This window comes from Amblyomma americanum, chromosome 9 (assembly GCF_052857255.1).
Source record: "Amblyomma americanum isolate KBUSLIRL-KWMA chromosome 9, ASM5285725v1, whole genome shotgun sequence".
Classification (NCBI taxonomy): Eukaryota; Metazoa; Arthropoda; class Arachnida; order Ixodida; family Ixodidae; genus Amblyomma; species Amblyomma americanum.
Genome location: NC_135505.1, coordinates 107034572 through 107051734, shown reverse-complemented (window position 1 = coordinate 107051734; position 17163 = coordinate 107034572). Strand labels below are relative to the sequence as shown.

General features: G+C 43.3%; 1 protein-coding gene across 2 annotated transcripts; it reads right to left on the bottom strand.

Annotated features, from left to right (window-relative positions):
• Window positions 1-276: 276 nt before the first annotated feature.
• LOC144103991 (uncharacterized) lies at window positions 277-14906 on the bottom strand. Of its 2 annotated transcripts, none has more exons than XM_077636753.1 (4): window positions 13893-14893; window positions 13251-13311; window positions 9200-9286; window positions 277-765 (listed from the first exon to the last, which is right to left on the bottom strand). In XM_077636753.1, the coding sequence occupies exons 1-4, from the start codon at window positions 14085-14087 to the stop codon at window positions 368-370; spliced, it is 741 nt and encodes a 246-aa protein (XP_077492879.1). In that variant the 5' UTR covers window positions 14088-14893; the 3' UTR covers window positions 277-367. The 2 variants fall into 2 exon arrangements, with proteins under 2 accessions (XP_077492879.1, XP_077492878.1); XM_077636752.1 differs by lacking the exon at window positions 277-765 and adding an exon at window positions 1208-4586 and having other exon boundaries at window positions 13893-14906.
• Window positions 14907-17163: the final 2257 nt, after the last annotated feature.

The window sequence follows — 17163 nt, the reverse complement described above, 5'->3', positions numbered from 1 at the left end:
TGTCTTTGGCCACTGCATTTCCTTGACACCGTTGCTCACTGTTCACTTGAAAAAAACAAGGACTGGCCACAAACATTTATGTTACAACAATATAGCATCTCACGGCAATTTAAAGATATCGCACCACATGACACACACTGTCAACGTGGTACATGCTGAAATATCCTCCTGGATTTTCACAATAAAGACCGCACAGGCAAGTTTAAAGGCATAGAAGGTGTACTATGACGACAGCCCACAACTGTGCAACTCGATGCTGGTGGAATACCGCACAGCTTCACAGAACAGCAGATGCTGTCAGATAATATAATTTCTGCACATGGTACTCCAAGCGTAGATTGTACATATATCAGGCCTAAAGTAGAGTTCAATTCTTGTGGCTCCGCAAGTGATGATATAGGCCCGAATTCTGAGCAAAGGCCATGGGACAAAGGTGGCAATGGTACGGCTTCTCGCCTGTGTGGATGCGAGTGTGGTCGTTCAGGGTGACCTTCTGGGTGAAACTCTTGTTGCAATGATTACACTGGTATGGCTTTATGCCAGCATGGATGAGGAGGTGCCTGTTAAGGTGTTTTCTCATCTTGAAGCTCTTGGTGCAGTCACTGCAACGAAAGGGGCGCTCTCCGGCATGCACTGTCTGGCATCTCCTGAAGCTGGATTGAACATCTGTGGCATAATCACAGTCAGGAGGCAGGAGCTGCAGGCTTCCTCCTTGCACATTCTGTTCAGGCATTGAGCAGTGCGTGGTATGCGCTGTTGCCGAGCCTGTGTAAAAAAAGAAAGGGCATTTTTCTTGAAAGCTGCAGCTCAGGCCTCAATGCTCTCTGAAGACCTTTTCCCCTTTTCAAAAAGCGATAACGACTGATGAGGATGCTATTACTCAAGTTGGCATATGAGATGTCAAGTTTATTGGACAAAGATTAAGACAACTTGCGTTTCAACCAGTGATGCTCTTTTTTCAGGTTGGCGTGCATTACTTATCAGCACCACAGCTACCAGTCCATCACCAAAAAGCCCAACCACATTGCAAAAACGAACATGGCAACAAAAGACAGCAAGTGTTAGAAAGAAGCAAAAAAATATATTTTACAACTTAGAATAGAGATGTGCATCAAACGAAGCCTTGACACCAAATTCTTCCCATCATACAAAAATTGAGAGAGGGAAGTAAAAGTGAACACCATGCATGATTAAGACTGGACGTTGCTTAAATTTTCAGAACAGCATCACTTTTAATAAGTCAGTGTGAATATTCCATAACCTCGAACATGAATTCAGTCAAATGGTAAAGAATTTGAATCGATCTAATTATTTCGTATATTCAAAACCTTGAAGTATTCGTCTCAAGCAAATAATTTTTCTGGAATGCCTGCTTCGTGTGGTTTTGGTTCAGCGTACCGCACAAGGATGGCATCACAGCACACGCGCAGCCAAAGCACCGACTCTGCAGACGCCTGCTAGACATACACACCTCGTGCCTGCGTTCCTGCGCGTATGTTGAAGCCGGCCTGTGCATGCATGAGGCAGCAAATGAGAGCAGGTGCAAGCATGGCACCCCCCTTCTAGGTGTCTGCACGCGTGTCGGTTAATCTGCACGGATGCGCAACGGTTCCTTTGACTTTCGCAGGACGAGCCTGAACTGACTGTAGCTGCCGCAGGCGCTCTTCTCCACGCGAAATACGTTATTCAAGCATGACAGGGTGCTAGCACAAAGCACATGGTGGTGGATTCCTCTTTCAGGAACTTGACGCGGGGTGGTTCCATGCATGCAGGCACACGCCTAGCAGATGCCTGTGGAGACACTGCTTAGGAGCAACACCTGTGCAACGACTTAATAGTAATTATGACCAGCAGTTGGAGGTCTAACAAATAGGTCCCACATCCCACAAATACAAAGGATCTGCATGCAGGTAGACTCCCACAATTTCCGACAGCCATTTTGGCTGGAAGTCGACACGGCTTCAGTGCACTTTCTCTTTTACACGCAATGGCCTTGTGTGCAAGAAGAAAATATGAATCTGAAAATGCCTATTGTGCGGTTCAACCTTTTCTCTGTGCCAGAAGTAACCAAAATATTGGCCCTGAAATTACTAGAAGAAAATGACTACTCGCTTCTAACCAAAAAAAAAACAATCACACAGGCCAACTTTTAACTATTCCCTGCCTGTACAAGGTGGACTCTATATACACTCAAACATCAGAAAAAAACTAAACACTAGTGTCTCCTCAAAGCCCACATCACCTGTAGAATAAGCTTTTCAAATAAGCCAACACATTTGTTTTGAACTTAATATCCGACTAAACAGGGTTCGGTCATTTTCAGCCACTGCACGACTTATCAGAAAGGCAGCACACTTTAAAGCTGACCCGTAACAGGCACTGAGCTGCCATAATGAATGCAAGCTTTGCTGTAGTTACAATAGTCATTGGTAGGATGTTTTATCCTCCCGTCTGTTACATGACATTACACAACTGTGGAATTTGTTCAAACTACTTCAGAATGCAACAAAGAGCATGAAATATGGCAAGGATGTAAAGAGAGAGATTGGGCACCAAAAGTGCCAGCTTTTAACCAGCTTATGAGGATGGAAGCTAACATGAGTAAATGGAAAACACAAAAAGAAAGGCAGGAATCGGGTAAAGACTGCCATAAAGTCATCAAAAAAATAATTACTCCTTCACTGTATCTACAACACTGCAACAGCCATGCAGAATCGCTGTTATCGTATTAAGACATGTTTGCACATAAAAAATGACTAACACTACATTTCCTCAGAACGCCTAAAAACAGATGCAACGCATCAGTTCCAGACAAGTTTTACTTTCCCCAATGTCAGCAAACACGCAAAAAAATGTATGACAACTACATTTCCTCAATCAACTGTTGTACACAACAAAAAACAAGAGATATCGTTTGGACTTCTCACAAACCTAGCAGTGTTCTGTGTACCTCACAAGCAGATGAGATAAACCATAGCAGTTTCAAATAAATAGGTAACACCCTACAAGACATGTTCATAAAAACACACACAGGCATGCCAAACACAACATAGAAATGAAGCGCTGACAATGACGCAACTGATTAATCCTAATGCCCTAAATCAAATCCCTGCAAACTTTCTCACGCAAGGGACAGTTGAGGTGTCAACACAGTGCACTGCATCGTTTAAGTAGCTTGTATTGTAAATCAAACAAATCCCAGCAAAGTTTCTCACGCAAGGAACAGTTGAGGTGTCAACACAGTGCATTGCACTGTTTAGGCACCTTGTGCCGTTGACAAGGGTGCCAGCCAGTGGTGGCTGCAGATCCATGTCACTTTAGTGGAAACACGACACTACTAGCTTGCAACCCTCATTTCAGTGATGAAGGTCGAAGAGTGGCAGGTCATCACGTCCACATTCCAGAGGCATTGCTCCTTCGATAAGGGAGTGCTGTGGACAACGGGACAGGAGGAGCAGCTAATCGAGTCCATATCAAGTCATTAGATCTTGCGAGGAAAGAACGACAAAGCCTACTTGGCACCTTGCAGCACTGCCAACTGGAACTATTTGCATGATTCAATCTCAGCTTCTCTTTTATGTCTCTTAATTTTGTCGTTGTCTTCTACCCAATTTTTCTTCATCTTCCTCTATCTGGCTTCAAATTTGTTTTGGATCTTTCTTCCTCCCCTGAGAGTTCTCATTTTTGTTCTCCTAATTCTTAGTCTTTTTTAGTTCACTCACTTCTGTCCTCTAAAGCAGATTTCTTGAGCTTTTTGCTGCTTCCAGCACAGGACTCTAACAGCATCCCGCTTAAGAATTCACTACAACACAGCAAGCAAGGCTCGCCAGTGCACTTCCTTGGTGCTGTTGCTCACCAATCACTTGTTGAAACTGATAATCATTCAACCAAAAGTTTATGACCTTTCATAACTTTTCAGAATTATCGTACCAGATAACACACACTGTCAACATAGTCCTTGTCAAAATATCCTCATGGATATCTTCAACAAAAGCCCCAATGCCAAATGGGCAGACTGCTGAAACGCAGAACGGTTGCCACCAACTGCACTACACAATGCAGGCACAACACTCCATAGCATTATAGTCAACGGGATAAAAATGCCTTCATATGAACATAATCTGGCCACGATACTTCAGATGCAGCCTGATTGCAAATCTACTGGAGCAAAAGACACTTGGATCGTGTTCTACTCCTGTGCGATTGCATGTGATGACCTAGGCTTGACTTTGTTACAAAAGTCATGGGACACAAATGGCATCGGTACTCTTTCCCATCCCTGTGACGGTGAAGATGCTGTCTAAGGCCAGAAATCTGTATGAAGCTCTTGTCGCAATGATTGCAGTGGTATGGCCTCTCCCCTGTGTGGATGCGTAGGTGATCCGTTAGGTGGCCCTTCAGCGTGAAGCTCTTGCCGCAATGACTGCACTGGAAGGGGCGCTCCCCACTGTGTTTTCGCTGATGGTTCTTGAAGCTTGTGTTAAAATCTGTGGCATAGTCACACTCAGGACACAGGAATCGGCGCCATCTTGTTTGCAATTTTTGCTCACGCAATGAGCCACACCTTCTGCCAGCTCCAGATAAACCTGCACAACAAAAACGAAGCATATATCTCTTCAAATGTGATTTATATGAATCAATGTATTAATAAGAGCTGGCCCCTCTTTCAAAAAAGTTAATGAATGCAGAAAATGATCTTACTCAGGCTGGTATACGAGTTCGAAACCACTGAGCCCAAGGTCAGACAACTCTCTTCAAACAAAATATGCTCTGTTGGAATGCACATCACAACCAGTAAACAGTTGTCATTGTGTATCAAGAAACACAGCTGACACTTTAGCTAAGGAAAAAGCAATACAAGACCAGCTCAGCCTGTACTCGTGGCTCAAGAGGGATTGTGGCAATAAAATGGCCAATTCGGTGAAAATTTTCAATTTCTCAATTTATTTTGTATAACCTTCAGGCCTATATCTTCTGAAGAAAGGTTTGGTTTGGTTTACAGGGGTTTAACGTCGCAAAGCAACTCAGGCTATGAGGGATGCTCTAGTGAAGGTATCCAGAAATTTCGGCATAGCACAGTACACAGGCCTCTAAAATTTCGCCTCCATCGAAATTCGACCACCACGGCCGGGATCAAACCTGCATCTTTCGGGTCATCAATCGAGCGCTATAACCACTGAGCCGCTGCGGCGGCATCTTGTGAAATACTGATATATGCAGATTAGTGGAATATGCAGAAGAAATATAGAAAACAATGTTTTTTATGTGTGAGCATCGAAAACTGTGAGCTATACATGCTTAGCTCTTATGGTCCCGGCTCATCGTTAATTCCACAGGTTTGCAACAATGGATCAGCATCATCTTAGTATCGCCATGCAGAGAATAAATTGGAAGATCACAGCTCTCATTAGCTATGCCTCATTTCTCCGACAAACAGAAAAACCTTCTGAGGCAATAAGCGAGACCAAACTAGGAGAATAAACATTAAGGTTGATTTTCTCAGCTTCCACTTCTTCAGCATGTGACATCACTCATCGCTTTAGAATTTCGGTAAAGAATGATAGTAGAATGATTGTTATCTACGAGTGGATCCTGAGGTGTTGAGGACTTCAATAAAACTTGATTTTTCTACGTACATGTGCAATAGTTTTTATAGCGAAAGCTCCACTTCACGACCAAAGCTACAAAAGTCAGGACATCATTGAAGCCTTGAACTTGAATAAATAAATAAAATAAATATTGCTATGGCTGGGATTCGAACCTGCGGTGCAATGAACAGATTAGCTTCACTGGCCACTGCACAACAGCATTACACTACCACTGCAGCCGATACCGCCTTTTTAAAATGCAACACACTCTCGCGCTGTGCATTACACACTGTCTTTAACTTCAGTCTGTGGCATGAACATATCAGGTCAGCTCAAACCTCAATCAGAGCTTATCCTGAGGCCAATATCATTACCAGATGTGCCGAAGACCCAGCAAAGCAAAACCATGAGCTAATCAGGCTAAACACTTGCTTTCGCACATCTACACGGTTTAACTATGTTGAAACCCTGCCATTTTTTAAAAGTTACTTTTGTAAAAAACGTTTTATGCAAATATGCTGGAGTTCATTTTTCTCAAGAACTGGGCAACAAAAAAAAAATTAGTGCACAGAGCAGAGCATTGTGAACATGCCGACAGAAAAAAGAAATTGTGCACTTTCTCTTAAAATATTTAATGCCTCGGGGATAACTTTACGGGCATGTTACTTTAAATTACTCAACTATATATGTCCTGAAATCAGTACAAAAAGTTAGATACGTGTGCCAAATATGGTTTCATTTGATGCGTAAATAATGAAAATAGTTTTAATTGGAACGTACCCTCTTAAACTGCAGGCACAATATTTTTGCCATAACTTCCCCTCAAACACCCATGATAATAAGCATGAATCTGAAATGCAACAGGCTTGAATCGTAGTGGTCACTGTCATTGACTCAGCATTCTGAACCATGTAAAAAGGATCAAATTGCATGAGACAAAAATTCAACCATAAACTATCACAAAGTTAAAATTTGGCACCTTCGCAGATATGGCATCGTTTCCACAAACACGTTAACTGAAAACTGGTTGTCGGAGCTTAATTAGTAAAACATACATGGACAATAAGTAAGCAACAAGCTTATTTCCTAGTCATTCTAAAATCAAGGTTTTTTAAAAACATTTTGCTGTAACTACACTGGTGAAGCCACTACTGGCAGGGTGTTTCATCTTATTCACTGCCTGGTTCACCACAACGGTGTGGAATCCACCAACTATTGAACAGTTCAAGAAAAAATATAAACCGAGTGTTTCAAATTGGGCTAGTTGGTTATTAGCATGGTATTGCATTGTTGCACTTTTGAAAACATTTAACACAAAATGAGAAAACACCACACAACACAGATGTGCAAACTGTTACCAATGCTTTTTTCAATGGTACAACAATGCAATTTCAAACCAATAAGAAACTGACAAGGCCTAGGCAGCAGGATTACAGCAAAAGGCGCCAATTTTTAAGCAGTGTGGCAAATTTCGGTGGGGGGGGGGGGGCTGGGGTAACCACCCTGTGTCAGTGAGAAATATTCTTTGAAAGAACCATGAAGACCATTTTTTGTCAAAGAAAGTTAGAACAATGAACTGCGCAGATGGAACTCCCCCTCAACTGTCCACTCCAAGAGTCACACACAGATTCGCCCGTTCTCTGAGGGCAGAAATCAAGCACAGTGAATAGATTAAGAAACACACAGGAAAATCAGGAACTCGACAAAGGTCAGGAAGCTGTGAAATCAAACATTAGTGTCTCACTTTTGCAAAAACACTGAAACAACAATGCAACAATGTTGCTACCGCATTAAAATACATTTTTGCATGAAAGATGTTTGCCCTCTCCCTCTCTCCAGAGCACATGCAGCAAATGTCACCGCATAGCAAGAGTACAGCCATTTAGCGATAGTACAGAGCATCCAAGTTGTGCACGGTTGACAACGGCGTGGGCAGCGCAGAGCAAGACACTGAGTTTTTGCACTAAATGTGCAAAAGTGCATTAAGTAGGGCACTGTCAACTGCCCAACATCCAGACAAGACAATAATGAGCAGCCCCTTATATGCAAGAGAAGACTTGCACATCAGTATAGTGTAGTGGCCATGATTTTTGGCAAAAGCAAACGGGACTCCTACACCACAAAGACAGTATCCATATTGAAACTTTGATGAGAGACAATGATAATGTAATCTGGTGCTGCACTTCTGGCTTCCAAAGGCAAGTAAAGGAGTCATGTTTCTTATGGTTCCAAACCCTACTAGTTCTTACATGACCTAAGCAACAGTGTTGTTACTGTTTTCTTTGGGAATTTTGTGCACCACAACAAACATGAAGCATGAGCAAAAGCATCATCAGCGACTCATTCAAAACAATCTCATGTCTAGATACAGGCCATCAGATGCGCTCGGAAGTGATACTTCGATCATGCAATGGGCAGGCCAAATGCGCTCTCTCTGCAGTGGTGTGGTGGGCTAACACATGGTGCAACGATGTATTCCAGCCTACTGTCACAAGTAACAAGCCTCAATGCCCCCACAGTGCCTGCGAGCACTGTCCGACTCATTTGCTAAACCCACAAGCCGTCTTCAACAAGTCCAGCTACTTTTAGGCTCATGTCTGCAGTTTCACCTCTGGTATACTTCATGCTGCGGTACGAATGAAGCAACAACAAACAATTGTGAAATAATGTCGAAAAAATTTCTGCTGGGAATGCAAGAAATAAAAAATGTATGGGCTAAATTGGCACAAATGTTCACAAGCTGGTAAAGTGCGATTATAAATGTGTAACGATGAAGACAATGGTTTGCAGCAATGTTGTGTTGACTTGCAGGGCACATCACAGTGTAAGCTTGCACACCCTTCAACGCAAAGCACTACAGCAAGGACAGCAGGCAAGGCATAGATGCATGGCCAAGAGTAATGCAGAGAATGCAGCAGTGCAGACATGCACTCCATCAGAGATGTCACAAGGCAGGCTCACTACCTGAAATACAAGAAGGGAAAATATGTCATAACTAGGCATAACTCCCTCCAGTTCCTTTTTTTAATACTTTGCCGGTACAACTGCACAAGAGAGTGCAGGCTGCTTAATACAAAAGCAGAATAAAGGAGGTAAAAAAGCTACAAAAACCGAGAAGGGATGACTAAGGTTTTTCTGAAGAATTGCTCTCAGTGTTACCACAACTCAAACTAGTTTCTCCGGTATTGACATATCATGTACCAGGGCCAGCTTTTATTTTGAAGGCTGCCTCTCTCGCTGATGAGCGCCAAGGTGGCTCAGTGGTTATAGTGCTTGGCTGCTGACTTGGAAAGCACAGGTTCAATCCCAGCTGCAGCAGCTGCATTTCGGGCCTCTAAAGCATTCCAGGCCTATACAGGCCTCTAGGAGAAATGCTAGAGGACTGTATACTATGCAACGTCAGTGCACATTAAAGAACGACACGTGGTCGAATTTATCCAGGGCCCACAACTACACGGTCCTTAATAGACTTAAGTATGCGGTACTTAATAGGCACGGTGACAGGGGTCCTTAATAGTCCCCTGCCACACAGGCATCGCAAAGGCCTTAGAGAAGCACGTCCCTATATCCAAAGGTGTAAGGAGTGAAGCTACACTGCGAAAATATTGCACCTTTGCCGCTAACGTCCTTGGTGGCGAAGGCACCCGTCCGAGTCCTTTGGAGCCCAAAGGAACGGCCTAGGAGAACCTGCGATGGCACTGCCATCCAACGTCAAAAAGTAAAAGCAATGAAAAAGAACATATGCAGCCAACAATGTTTGAAAACATCTTTTAAAAATATGACAAGTGTGCTTGGCTTTGCTTTTTGTACGGGTGTTTATATTTTACGTCCAGATTTTAGGACAGTAAACTGTTGCACCAATACTAAGTGCCCCTGGTCGCCAATGCAATGCACAAAACCCGCTGCTGCCAATGAGAGCAGCTGTTGAAGCTGTTTCATGGAAGCAATTAGAATAAAAAAAATTGTCTATCAGAGCACAACAAATGAACAGGATTCCCCACTTTAATTTTAAAACACTCACCTCAGCCGGCTCGAGCGCAGCAGCGGGTGCTAAGCCTCAACGACCAATTCACCTTTGGGCTGCACCGTGTAGCAGCGTCGCTGCTCCTTTAAGCTTTCGCTCCTTTAGTGAAAAAAGGTGCCTTTGCTGGAAAGGCTTTCGAGGAATGCTGTGTGAGAGCGGTATAAGTTGCTTTGGGACATTAAACTCCGTAAACCATAACCACTTTCCGCTGATGACCAAGATGCCTGCAATATAGAAAAAACCTTTTCTGGTATAAAAAGAGATGCAGAAAAAAAGTGTTTCGTTATCCCTGCATCAGCAAAAAGCATTTGGTTGTTTACCTTACTTGAACTTTTAACTCAGTAGAGATACTCGAAATAATGGCCACAGGTGTCAGCCACAAGGATGGTTCCATACAGTAACAGTCTTTAGCCCATGACAGAATCTCTCAATAGGAGCTTTTTTGAGAGGAGACATCTTAGCAATGGGAATGGCTGACTGCCAGGAAAACCAAAAGGCACAGTCTTAATTGATTTTGTGGCACCGTAATAGCTTCTGTGAGGGCAAGTAGTAATATATAATGGAAATTTATAAACACACAAAACTAAAGTGAGAAACCTACAGGCACAATATGCAGCAACAGTGCATGAATGTGAGAAATGCCAAGACCCTAGTCAACGAGCTGCAATACAAAGAGCAAAACTGACAAATAACAACTGCTTGGCCACGACTAATTTAGAGATGGGTGGATGGAGACATGCAGTTAATTGAAAATGAAACCAGATTCATGTTCCATAAGCTTCAGTCCCCAACAGAACCTCTTAATAGACGCAATATTGAAAACAGCAAACCAATGTTTTTAGCCAACGGGCATAACAGACTCTCAGGAAGCACCCTTACAAGCATGAAATGGACGTATTAGGCACAGTTTTCATGTGCATTATGTGATCTGTTACTCACTTGCGGCGTCGCAACTGCCTTTCAAGTTCTGAAATCGAAGCCGAAACTGCATGTAAGAATAAATTCAATTTTAAGTTAGCCCCTGAACATAGGTGAATTTCATGTGGCGATTTATTTTACTAATGTCTTATGCATTATTCGAAAGCAAAAATACACTATGAAATTTTGGTGTCTCCACCCCTTTAAACACTTCTGATGCACATTTTTTTCAACTTTCCAGCATGAACACAAAACTAGAATGCAAAAAGTCTATGACTGCTAAGTGCAATAGCAAATTGCAGAAGCAAAAAGTTAGGGGAAAGCTCTAACCTTCGCTAAAGTGGCCAGACACACGAGATAAATTCAGGCATTCTGAGAAGGCATGCTGTTTCACTCCTTATTGATGAATTCAGATATGTATCTGAACTCTGCCAAATACCCGCCATGGACTGTATTCATCTGACAACAGCATAAATTTGCGGAACAGTCATACTGCCCACTATCACACAAGACGCACTCAACAAAGGTCGAAAATGGCTGCCTTTTGAGGTGAAAAGTCACATGCATTCTTAAAAGCTGTAGAAAAGAAATAAATTCTAAAAAATTATCGATTTGACACCTAAAATGTTAGATTCAGTAACAGCAAAACACTAGCGTTATTTGTCATGCTTATGCATGCTTCCAAGATAAGTACATTGAAGTTTGGTAACAAACACAATCATGACATCAGAAGATAGCAACAATGAAGAGAGCAATTCTGTTGAGGCAGCTATTCATAAAAATGGCAATAGCAAATATGAAGTCATGACAGAATGCTTAGAGAGGAAGGTTCCTCAAATGTAAGCTAATATAGCCACAAAGAAATGCAAAGGGGATCACATCAAGCATTGCACAATGGCAACAAAGACTCTACACATAACACACGGGCCTACAAAAACATTAGCACAACTGGCTGTCAACGACAGTCCAATTCATAACAGTGCTATTACCCTTGGCAAAAAGAAATGAGATCTGTGTTACATCACTGTGCCCACACACAAGGGACTAAAATCACTCGAAATGTTATTTCATGGACTATGCCTTCTGAGCTATAAGTCAGCCCATTAAAATTGGCAGCAGCGGCTCTGAAGCACTGTTCACCTCACTTTATTTTCGCATCTCTGTGTGAACTCTAATGCCAGCAAAAACAAGCAGTGATGCATCATGTTTACTGTGCTGCTTGTTACATTCTGTATGCAATGGGCAAGCAAAAAGAAGCAAAAATTTTAACTGCTGACCGTGCACCACCATTTACGACCGTCACTGTACACAAAGACAGTGTGACAAGCAGATGTGCCTGACTGCACTAACCATTCCACATGCAGACCTTGGGTGCTGATCATATTTCTTGCCTCTAGCAAGTCCTATGCAGGTTTTTGTTCTGCTTGGTCATGCAATCTCCAGCCTAGACCTTGTGACCCTAAGGATAAACTCCATCCAAGTTCTCTTCATAAAAATAAATTGTGTGGCTCTTTCTGAGTGTGTTAATGTTTGCCTGGGAGCAAAAAATGCATTTATTGCTGAGAAAATTATAAATATAAATTTTTACATCATTGCGGTCAAATTCGTGACGTCTACACCGAAAGACACACTCCGCGACCATCATTTTGAGGTGAACTGTCACATAGCCTAGCCTCCGGTATCTGTGCCCAAAAATTTCTGTAGGAGCACGCAGTTTACTTCCAAAATCAGCCAATGATGACACATCTGTATATCATTCTTGACTATTTCTAGCTTACAAACCCCCCCCTTGCAGTGAACAAAGAGGTTTTAATATCAAAATGCGATAATCTATTGATACAGGCCAAGTTCAATTTGTCCTTAGCATCCCTTTGTGCTCACATGCCTTCTCTCAGTGTTTCATCCCTGCTTGTGCAGACTTCTGCCACTGAGCACTTCCCAACAAACCCAACTGGCACCTCACAGGGTAAATAATGTAGCAAGCAAGACCTAATAGGTGTGAACAGTGAAGAATATTCTGATAAGTAATAACAAAAACACATTCCCTAATTTTTAAATCACACTTTAAAAGGATGTTGCAAGGAAAAAAATGCTCTGAATTCATTACCATGTAAAACCCATACTTACCGCTAGTCATGGACTCTGGTGGACTCTCCATTGGTCAGTACTGAAATGCCTGTCAGTTAATCACACTTCAGCAGAGCCATTAACAAACACTTCGGTAGAAACATAACATTCAGCCACTGATCATACAAGAAAACTGAGACATGAACTTCAGTGATAATCATGCAGTGCATACATTATTCACAGAACCTGTCTATGTAACAGCTGATGCAGTGGTGAGAGCTACAAAAGAATGCACCCAACAAAAAAGAAATAAAATAAAGCATCTTGCTCCAACTGCCAATGACACAAAGCAGTCTGCTTATATCCTACAGTCTAGCATGATAACAAGTGGTCCTCACTGCCGGCTACCAAACTGCGGGTTGGGTGGCGTTCATGAGCATCAAATTTTGGTACACAGCCTATTCACAGCCAAACAGCAAAGCCCTCCCAGTCATGAAGCATGAAAAAATGTGATGGAATGGGCAAGTTTTAATTAAATACAAGCCTTCTACCTTGTACCAAGTCAAGGCCTTACTCTAGCGGTACCTCACAAAGAAGAAATGTAGTTAAGGGTGTGAACATAGCATATATCAATGCCAAAATGTTAGGCTCACGAACTTTGGCAGCACCGTCAGAGCCCCACCCCGAGGACCTCCGTCCCTTGCAATGATTATCCTGAAAAAGAGGGCTGGTAAGTGGAAGCAGCCAATGACAACTGTACTAAGCAAACTACCTGCTTAATGCACAGCATTCGTAGCTGACAGAGCAGTCAAATAGGCAGCACGAAAGTGGTACAAATAATGGGGTACAAATTTTTCTTCCAGCTAATGTACCTAATTAATTACGACTTAAGTTAGCTGGAAGAAGTGCTATGCCTAGCTAGTCTTTCGTGTTGCTGTTTTTGCATTGACTTATTCACTTTTATTAGCTACACACAATGCCAACTTGGCATGCGTGCTCCATACGGCTACTCTGACCCCGACACGGTATGTTGACACGTACGATATGTGTGCGGCACTCACAAGTTGTCGGCAGGAAACCAATACGCACACCTTTCATGTCTCACTGCACTTCGTCGACCGGCCAGCGTTTCGAGACGTGGTTTGAAAAAACGATCGCCGTCACGGCTATATGCAAATACCATATGCACAGACACAACATCACGTCCTGTTCGTTTCAATGCATACATTTAACCTACTAGGAAGAATGCCAAGTGGCTGTTCACCGCATAAGTGAAGTAACAGCCTACGACCTACTTGATGCGTTGTGATGCATGGACCCATCAAAGAAGCGTTGAATCCACAGAGCAGCTCTCCGAGAGACCCTCTGTGAAGCTTGGAAAGACACATTCGCTGGCGCCAACATAAAAACGAACACAACGACAGGTGGTAACCCGCCGGCCTCTCCTTTATGCAGCGCATGATGAAATTAATCGGTACTAATGAAAGCATCGCGGTGCCCCTTTAAAAATTGTAGAGGGCCCTTGATATCGGTGCATTAATTTAGAGTATAGCAAACGCTCACGAGATGCTACCCGCAGCAGACAGAACGCGATACAAACACGCTTGGAAGTCGTCCACAAAACGCGGGGGTTGCTTCGCGCAAAACAGAACAGCCACGCAGACGACGCTCGCAGCATGATGATCGGTGCACACACATCCATGGGTGCAAACACAGAGCTTACGGGTGCACATCATGGAGGAACGAAAACTCTATTCTCTCACACATTTTTGACCAAGATGTGCCGGCTGGCTTTCTTTTTTTCGCTGCCTTCTTCATGTGGCTTGACTAGCGCTTGCCCCCACGAAGGTTTGAAGTTTTCGTTCACCTTTACTGCTTCTTTCCAGTTTTTGTGGCAAGCAAAAAGCTTTCAGTACTCTGAGATATAATATTTTGGATCCATTTCTCCTGTATAAAGGAACAATTTTCAAACTGAACGCCCAATTACAGTGTACTAGAAGGGGGCAGTGGGCTAACTCCCACGCTCCTCTGACGCAGTCCGCGTCGCATCCGAGAGGTAGCGCCACAGGCAACTTCAATGTAAACTTTGCCTGGAGCTTTCATTTCCTGGCGGTTCTGTTTATTTCATTTCGACGCCGTCGACAGACTTATTGGCTTTAATTTTAAAACACTTGAGAGTCTTTACATTTCTTTAGCAATCGGCGTGTTTTTTTTTTTTAGGCCACACGATATTTCCCACCATAGTACATTGAGTAAAAGGCGAGGGCAACTCCAGCAACTTGCTACTTATCCTAACCGCGAGGCATTTTAACCAAATAAGTCGTTGACAACGGATTTTGCCGATGCAGAAAGGGCTTAAAATGTTCCAAATTATCAAGCAACCGTTAAAAGATATATATAGTAAAAAATCTTGAATTACAGTGTCGGGGACCAAATATACCGTTTCATATGGTGTTGCACTAACCCAAAATGATTTTTATGAACATTGTCTGGTAATCCCCGCGTGAATTAGAAAACAGTGCGCCCATACCTCCTAGCCAAGCTAAAAAAAAAAAAAGCAGGCATGCTATGAGGTTTCTGCAATTGCTTTGCCAAAATGAAATTGCATATATGGCTTAAATATTTTCTTTTTTCACCTAGGTTGGTTGTTTCACGTGTGACAGTAGAATGTTACCCACCATGCAGTAAGAATCGTGCCATGCTTGTCTACAGCAATATAAGAGTAAATAAAATAAAGATAAGGCTGTTTGTTGCTTACACAAAGCTTTTATTTCAAACTGCGTCCTCGGTAGGAGAAGACGGCACGGCCACAGCATTATCGAAAAGGCAGAAAGCGGGCTTTGGTTGTCCGTCGGACGTTTCTGACCTTTTCCTCTTTCGAGCGGTCCTCTCTTGTGTCGGCTTCTTAGTTAGGTAGGTCGGCAAATTGGGTAGTATGGTTGGCACGGCATCGGCGCGGAGAATCGGCTTCCCACGAGCTATCCTCACCTCTTTGCCTTGGATTACGTGCACATAATCCCTGAGCACATAACGCGGCTCGAAATGGAGCTCGCACACTGCGCTCGTGTCGTCCAAGGGCTTGTCAGCTCTGTGGAGGTTCTTTTCCCATTCTTTCCGCCTGTTTTCGTCCTTCGGGACGCCAAACAGAGACAACTTCTGTCCACCCTTCACATACACGTAGCCCGTTTGGCACCCGGGCGCGTAACAGTGGTTTTGCCGATGTCGCGGCATATCTCAGTCCCAGTAAAAGCACACTTATGTCTTCATGCTGTGCGTGACAAAAACACTGCACGAAAAAACACACGCGACGACGTCCACAGCAAACAAACGCAGCTCCGCTGAGAGGCAAATGCGCGCGCGGGCCGCTGCTGCTACATTGAAACCGACACTAGCGCCGCCGCTCGGCCTCTCGGAGAAGCACATATCGTCGACGTTCGCACAGCCACCGCTTCGCATAGCACCTGCCGGCGAGTAAGCCCACTGCCCTCTTCTAGTATACTGTAGCCCAATCAATGCCTCCTGAAGAACATGCCTGAAGCGTCCCGTCGATTTCAATGGGCATCCGAGATCACCTCGAAATTGCGCAGACTGGCCACTAGGCGGCGCTAAAAAATGGGCAACCAAAGAGGAAAACAGGAAAATGTTAGAATGTATTGCAAGCGACATTGATGAGCTAGGAGGACAGGGCGAGATAATTATATTAGGCGACATGAATGCACACATAGAAGACCTGGATGGGTACACGGATTCGACAGGAAGCATGCTGCAGGACATGTGTGACAGGCATGATTTAGTTGTATGCAACAGCACCGAGAAGTGTGAAGGGCTCATAACATGGGAGGCGGGGAGTCTGCACTCGACGATAGATTATGCACTAATGTCACAGAGGATGTATAACAGATTAGGGGTAATGAGCATAGATGAAGATGGTTCCAGAAGTCTAGGTAGTGACCACAAGCGTATCAAGTTGAGCTTCCGAAGAAAAAGCAATGTAGGACTGGATCAAGATAAACAATCAGGGGGAAATTTTTACTCAGAGAAGCAATTGGAAGTAGCAGCCAAACAAATCGAGAAAGTAATTTTTGAGGATAGTGAAACAGAATGGACTTATACCAAATTAACTCGATTACTGGAGCTAGAGCTAGCTAAGGTGGGAGTAAAGCTAAAAGGGAAAAGATGCAAACCCAAGAGTTGGTGGGATGAGGAGGTCAAGAGGGCAATAGAAAAGCGCAAGGAAGCATCCAGGGAACACAGATATTCCAAGAAGAGGGGGGAACGAAAACCCGAAGTAGACAGAAAATGGGATACCTTCATAAAGTGTAGAAGGGACGCATCCTATTTGATTAATGAGAAAATTAGAAGAAAGGGTGCCCAATGGATGTCAAAAGTAAATAAAAAGGATAGAAAAGCAGCCCAAAAATTCTGGAAACATCTAAATGCAATGAGTAATAAAACTAGGCTAGAACAAAGGTTTATTGTTACAGATGAGGGTATTCGACTAGAAGGGGATGAAGCAATAAAACACATAGGAACAAGGATGACGGAAAAATTTTCAGCAAAGCACGT